This window comes from Limulus polyphemus, unplaced genomic scaffold, assembly GCF_000517525.1.
Source record: "Limulus polyphemus unplaced genomic scaffold, Limulus_polyphemus-2.1.2 Scaffold2240, whole genome shotgun sequence".
Classification (NCBI taxonomy): domain Eukaryota; kingdom Metazoa; phylum Arthropoda; class Merostomata; order Xiphosura; family Limulidae; genus Limulus; species Limulus polyphemus.
The window spans coordinates 41,674-49,418 of NW_013667850.1; the positions used below are offsets into that span (position 1 = coordinate 41,674).

The 7,745-nt window shown below is 35.5% G+C and overlaps 1 protein-coding gene across 3 annotated transcripts in view; it reads right to left on the reverse strand.

Moving 5' to 3' along the window:
* LOC106466369 (spatacsin-like) overlaps positions 1 to 7,745 on the reverse strand; it is an 18,073-nt gene that overhangs the window by 2,323 nt on the left and 8,005 nt on the right. The window contains exon 2 of one of the 3 annotated variants that reach the window (XM_013926650.2): positions 58 to 7,485. In XM_013926650.2, the coding sequence (XP_013782104.2) occupies positions 58 to 7,315 (7,258 nt within the window). In that variant the 5' untranslated portion in view covers positions 7,316 to 7,485. Of the gene's footprint in view, positions 7,486 to 7,745 lie in introns of all 3 variants that reach the window. The other 2 variants (XM_022394366.1, XM_022394365.1) reach the window with 2 other exon arrangements.

Sequence of the window (7,745 nt, forward strand, 5' to 3'; positions counted from 1 at the left end):
CTCCGTGTGCTAAATCGAGTGCAATGTCTCGAAATCCGTGTTACTAAATCACTTGACCCTGAATTATTAGATCTTGCAGATAGTCACCCGAGTCTCCGTGTACTAAATCGAGTGCAATGTCTCGAAATCCAAATTCATTGGAAAGTCTGTAGGCAGCTTCAACATTCGACAATTTCGTCAGAAGTTTACGCAAGTTCTGTATATGCTCAGAAGTTTTGCTGGTGGATACTTTAAACCTTTTCCCCACTTCTTCAACTACGAATGGATTCAAACCTAAACTGATTTGAAAACTTCTAAGATATTCCATGTCCCCACGTTCAACCACATGGTGGTACAACGCTATGCTCCAAGACTGATGATTTTCGTAAGCTTCAGCAACTATCAAAGATTCCGAAAACTTGGGATGGTTAATAATAAATTTTTCTACCTCTTTCTCTTGTAGACAGATTACAGCTAATCCTTGAGTTAGTAGATGTAGCTGTAGAGCTATCAACTCTGCCTGGTTTGCACAAACTTGGGCATGTCTCAAACAATCCGCTTTAACATAACTTTCAGCAGCATCTGCAAAGTATTGCATTGCAGTCCTTAGTTGTGTTGAGTTTTTCAGGTTCTTAACTCCTGTGGAGCCAATGTCTAAAATATCTTGTTTACCATTACTCTCTAGTAACTCTGCAATTTCACGATGAAGGCTAAAGTTAAGAGCTAGCATAGAATACAAATCACTATCGTTTGGTCTGTGGCGCTTCAAGTAATCCAACAATGCTAGCTTCAAATGAGTAACTTTTTCCATCCCTTTTCTGAACAACAGTTCAAACTGATGGTTTTCTAAAAGAATGTCAAAGACATATGTCATTTCGCTGTAACGTCCTATTCCTGTTAGCAATCTAACAAGCAAGGTATATTCTTCTGCCACAGCTAGTCGTTCAGTAAGAAACCTGGCTTTCCGAAGTATGCGAGACAAACCTTCCATGTAGCAAGATTCACTAAAACACTCGTGGGCTCTAACGCAGAGCTCAACATCTAACGATAACGTCTCTTGGTCTGTTACTTCTTCTTGATATTCATCCAAAACAATGTGCGACACCAATTTATTACCAAGAAGTGTTGCACTACCTGAGAGTCTGATCAGAGCTTGAAACGCGTGTGTGGATTCACTCGGATTAAATATAAGTTCAGCACTGCTTACTGGGGAAAATTCTTCATCTTTCTGACCGGTGTACAGTTTTAAACAATTCAATATTTCTTGGCACAAGAATGTCGTCACTGCTTCTGTAGTCAAGAGACGAATCTCTATGAGCTCTTTGGCTAAACTGTATTTCAGGGGAGAACTACTTTGCAACAGTTTTTTCAATAAACAAAACGAATCTTTTTCAAATACAACACTTTTAAAAGATAAGTTCATTACTAATGCTATTTTAAAGTACACACTAATTAAACTACAAGTTGGAGACGTAGTCTTAGACACATTTTCTAAACGCTCCATTACTTCCACTAGCTCTAGCTGATCACTGTTAAGAACTTCATTACCCGTTTCTGACGAAATGCTTGCTAGGCTTAAGGAACTAGAAGTTCTACTGACTACAAACTTGCGTGGCACAGCAACACTTGATATTTTCTTCTGACGTACTTTACTGTTGTTGGTCATTGATTTTATTAAACGTGGATCTAAGTCACTTGGAGTCAATGAGAACAGAGCTAAAAGGAGACAGGATCTAACAACTAAAAGTTGGAAACTACTACTACTATACTGAAAAACTTCTGCCAAACAGACAGCTTGTTTCCATTGTTTCTGCTGCAACAATTGCCCAATGACTCTCTCAAGGGCATCATATTCCTCTTTACCAGATAGTGTCATTAAAACAGTCGATTCTGTTGTCATAACCTGGTCTTGGACTAAAACAAAGAGTTCACCTTCTGATGGTTGCTCGTACAATACTGTTTTACACCAATCAGTCAGCTTCCAAGGATGCTGAACTTCCACTTTTATCCAGTAGCACCACATTTCTGTTTTCCATTTCTGAATTTCTTGTGTTATTGACTGCATTTTATTTTCCACCATTTCTAACCATTGAACAGCAAGATTCATTAGATCTAGTTTCGTTTGGTATGTTGTTTCTATTACAGCTTGGTTTTTAAAAAACCACGCTGCTACCAAAGGTTCTACTTTATGCTTTCTAAGAGTGTTATTACAATTTCTCCAAAAGTTCCTTGGTATACCCAAAAGTTTTGCTTCTTCTAATTCAATTTTCAAATGACCAAGAATCACCTCATTCTCTGGAAGACTTACTAATTTTGCAAATCTAAGTGCTTCTTCAAAATGTTTTTGGCATAATAATTCATGAACTAATGTCTTGCACATTTCCATGAATTGGATGTTTTCTTCAGGTTCAAGCAGAGCCTGAATACTGTGGGGAAGCTCAGTGTTACTTAGACATTCTACAAGATGACTTAACTTGTTAAAATCAGGAAGGATAACAGGAGTGGAGAACATATTTTGTATTCTGGCAAAAGCATAATGTCTTATCATCACTCGCTGTTCATAGCTATTACTGCAAACATTTACTGATAAAGTGAGAAGCCTTGCTGCTGTGATTTCAATCCAAGTCAGATCATCCATAGAGACAAGTATCTGCTTTTTTTGATCAGCATATTTCCAAATAAGATCTTGAAAACGTTTTAACTGCTTTGCACTGCCATCATAATTTTTTTGCTTGAGAAATACCATAAGGAATTCTAAAAGGCACAACAAAGGAGACTTTGGCTGAAAAAGCCAAAATCCCCAGTAAAGGTTTAAAATCTTTTTATACTTCACAAAACACTCCATTAATTTTGTTAATTCATCAAGTGACCAGCCAAGATGAGGTAAAGTAATAGCCAACTGTTGCAATATTTGATTTTGAAGATCAAGACTAAGAGATGTCAACAACCAAGTACACAAACTATCAACAGTACAAGAGTCTGGGAAAAGAGAAGCAACAAGAAGAGCTATAGTCATGTCACCATGTATCTGACTAGCAATTAATAATTCCTCCCAAGGATGCTCTGTGTCATGGTACAAAAGTAATTCACCAATGACATCTTTTTGGTGTCGAAGTACTTGTATGTAGACTTGTTCTGTGTCTTGTGCAGCAGATGAGGTGTCACCAATTTCACTATTTCGGGAAATTTGGTCATCATCACTTGAAACATCAGGGCCACTATCACTTGGAGTACTCCTTTTCCCTTTTACATTAATCAATCCAATACGAGCATATAAAAAACTCCGTAGGTCACGTTGAACACCCAACTTATTAGCTTTCATCTCAAACTGAGAACTTTCTGCTATAGCAGTTACATGCTTTATAGTTAAGTTACTAATAGCCCTCTTTAAATGTTCTCTAACAGAAGTCTGTCCATATTCTTCAATTACTTCTAACACCTGTTCTCTAGGTAATTGGTATATCTGAGCAAACACAAGAAACAACAGCCAATCTTCAGATCTTGCACATGCTTGCAAAAAGTCTGGTGGGAGATCTAACTGGTGAATATGACAAAATGCAAACACTGGATACCATAACATAGCCCTATTCACTGGATCTGTTGTTTCAGTTTCATCTTCCCTTTCTACTTTAACGTTTGCCATTATATTTACAGCGGTAGCAGAACTCCCAAAATAGATAGCTTCCATACATTTTTCATTATCAAAGTCTTTGAAACAACTATCATTCTGAGATTCATTTAATTGTGGCTGATGAGAAAAAGCCAATTTTCCAATATGAAGAGTAACACGCAATGGAAATGAGTCTTCTCCAAGCATTTCTATGAAAGATACGCAAGCGGCTACAATTTCAGAGGTGGAATGGTGTCTAAGACAAAATCGAGTAACTTCTCTACAAATAGACTGAATTTTTTTATGAGAAAGAGGAGAAGTTTTTAAAAGTGACATGACAAGAAACTTTAACACAGCAAAACCAGGTCGACCTTGCTTCAGGTAATACATAGGATGAAGAGATTTTCTCAATCCATATTGTTCCAAGAGAAAAGGATGAGAAAAATGGGGAATATCTGATAGAGCATCTTCACTTTTGATAACGTTTGTTTCTTGCCATCCAAACAATTTTGAAGGGTCAAATTTTGAGCTCTTTTGTAAAAGATGATAAATGGTAATATCTGGAACTACTTTGCAGTTTTGTGTAAATAATTCCTGTAGAATAGGAATGGAAGTTAGTTTTTCCTGTAATATCTTAAAATCCACTTTCAATCTAGAATCTGTTGTGCTGTTTGTAAGATCAGAAAGTGATAATGGTGCCACAATAGCAGTGCCCAAAGCTAGTCCAACAGATCCTTGCTTCCATATTGCTTGAACACTAATTGTGTCTAATTGAAGAATTTCTTGTGCAGTGGACAGAACAGTATAAAAGCAGTGTTGTTGGCTTTCAGGTAAACGAGACCAGTTACAAAAATCCCAAATCATTCTCAATAAAGAGGTGTGGCATACTGAGCAAGAGTTTGGTAAACGTATGCTGCTACTCCTCAGAAAGCTATACAAAAGATTCACCAACTTATGTTGAAGACAATAATGAACTAACCTGTGCCTGAAGTCTAGATTAGAAAGTGAAGAATGAACTGAGTTAAGTTGTAGTGGTTCTGGAGTTATAGCACAGATACGTCCTAATCTTTCCAACAGAATGCAAAAATCCTCCTGTACCTCTTCAGGAAACACACCATATTTTGCTAGCTCATCAAAAGTTTCCTCTTCAACATGTCTCATGACTGTATTTCTTATGGTGTCTAACAAACTACCATCTAAATCATACCGTGAAAGTATAGAATTTTTATCAACTGAGCATTCATCAAAAGATGTAACTATCCACTTTCTTAAGACATCTCTCAGTCCATAATCAAGCAAGAAGTTCCAAAGTGACTGAGAACTGATTTCCCAGTGAAAATCTTCATTACTGTCTTCTGAGAACATTTTAGAAATCAATGCTCTTTCCCATTGGTGTTCTTTCCACTTTTCTACCCATTCTAGTGTCAAACAACAATAATAAGGGCTATTGTTATCTCTTTCACTATTAACAGCAAACTCTCCAGTTTGGAGAAGTGGTGAGGATAGTTGAAGAGATTTTAATCTAGAATGTACCAAATCCATTTCTTGTATTGGTTTTGATCCCTCTAATTTAATATTAAGTGATGTCTCAAAACTTCTGCTGTCATAAGCATTTTCTAATTTTTCTAAGTTGTTGTTGATATTGTGGTCTTTTGTAGACAAAGCTTCCATTTTACCCAACTCCTCCTTCAAATACTGACGAAGAGCATGATTAGGTGTACTCCAAAATATCTCTCTCAGTTTTAGTTTTACGGGAAAACCAAGATTTATTATCAATGTTTTTGCTTGATCCATGAGTTTCTGTAATAAATAAGTACATGCAAAATTCAAGCCAACTTTTATGAATAAGTCTAGTAAACTACCATTATGCATGCTAATCTCACTTTTTCTATGTTCTAACACAAAATTCATACCACCAAGCAAATCACCCGTCAAAACAATATTGTGAATAAGGTCTTCCAAGTCTAAATTCTGCCAATTTTTATTAATAAATCCATTTTCAGCTTTGGAGTCACTTACATTTTTTACAGTTTGTAGTGGATATTTTGTAATTTGTAATAACTGTCGAGCCTTTATGAGAGATTGTAGAAGATCATTTTTTACTTTTAAAATAAATGTCTTTGTAAGAACAGAGTTGTTTGCCTGTACAGATTCTTTGTGAACCGTGAATAACATATGAGCTAAAGTGTTAACTGTTAATTGCATGAGTTGTTCAGAGAAGTTAGGTGAAGTCTTTTTAACAGTTTCAAACACATGATCAAGCACGATATCCCACTGACCAATTTTATCATTTTTACTTTCTTCATCTTCGTTTTCTTGAAACTGAAGTAATTTGTTTTTGTAGAAAAAACAGAACATTTCTGCTTGTGTTCTTAAATAAAAGGAAACAGTGTCAAAAAGTCTATTCTTTAAACCCTCATCCAGAATATTAAGGTCCAAACTTATCTTCTTCCATCCATTAAGCTGAGAGAGATGTTCGGCCATTCTGCATGAGGAGAATATCATTAAATCTGTAAGAATGTTTTCTGGGGGTCGACCAACATACATCATCTTTATGTACTGTTTGGACAGAATCAGAGGTAATACGGGTCTGTTACCATCCATCCATGAAACTACAACTGGTGTGCCAACTTCTAATATTGATGATAAAGAGAAATCACTAGCATTTATAATCATTAACTGTACATTAAGCTTATTAGTTTTTTCATGAAGACAGCACAAGAGAATATCTTGAAATGGTCGAATATCCTCAATGATGAATTTCTCTTTACAATATTCTGGGTATGGGATCATTTGATATGTACGTGTATTATTTAGAATTTTGTTACTTCCCACTTTACTTGGTTCATAAGCTACTTTTATTTTTGAAGGTACCCTTTTCATGAAAGCTGAGATAAGAGGTTTTGCTGTAACCTGCACTGAATTTGGCAGAACATACTGATCTGCAGAAGCTTCATTAGATTTTTCTCTAAACAGTTCTAAAGATATACAGTGTACATTTTGATCTTGATCCCATAAAACAATTTTTTGCAGATCTGGAGTAATGCAAAATCCTCCAAATGTACAACTTTTATTCAACAAGGTATGCAGTTCAATGTATTTGATAATGTCACCATTTTGGAGACTGATAATTTCAATGGTGGCATTGTTCTTATCAAGAATAAACAAATTGTGACTAATAATTTTAAAACTTGATGAAAAATCGTTTTTGGTTTTAAGTGGCATACAAAGTCTCAAATCAAGGTTTTCAGATGTGACAGCCAGGCAAATAACAAACAGAGAATGGACTACCATCATAATTTCATTTTTTATGTACATTAGTATATCTATCTCTGAATTCTTTTCAAGAAATATGCCACTGTTCCCTAGCATATCATTGAGGCTACTGCATTCATACTCTACTGCACATCTCAGTACGTCATTCCAAGAATTGGTGTTGATATCTAGTATGTTAATAGAATATACTGACAGAGTGAGAGAGTCGAAAAGAATAGACAACTCTGTAGTGTCAGCTGTATCTTCACTATCTTCTTGCCAAGCAAATCCTGTAACACTTTCAAAACAAAATGGAAGCAATTCAACTGATCCAGTTGGTACAAGCCACAGTTTCCTCTCCTGGTCAAGAACACTTATTATATGCACATCAGGTGACAGTCTTGCCTTTTGGGCTCTTTCTACAAAGTTCAAATTATGCAAGAACTTTTTTGTCAGAACTGTTGAAACCATTGTGTTGATTAATAAAGTATTATATATTTATCCTAAAAGGGTCAATGTGCTGTAACATATCCTGATGTGTTACTGGCAACATTAGTCTGGAAAATTTCACATTTATGTTCTTTTTCTTTGTCTTCTTTGAATAACTATTGATATTTTCTTTTTGCTGGAGTTTGAATGCACTGGAAAGAAATGGAAAATTAATATTAAAATTTAACGTATACATCTACTACAACATTTATAATGTGCATCTCCAACCATTTAACCTTTTTACTGCCATGGAAACAGGCTGTATATGCCTCTGTGTAAAGCACTGCCATTTGAATTTTAAATTTTGTACCATCTTAAGGAAAATTCGGTGACGAGGAACCCACTTTGAGATTAATAATGGCTGGAGACGGCTTAAATGGGTAATAAAGAAAAACTTTAATGTAAGTTTAAC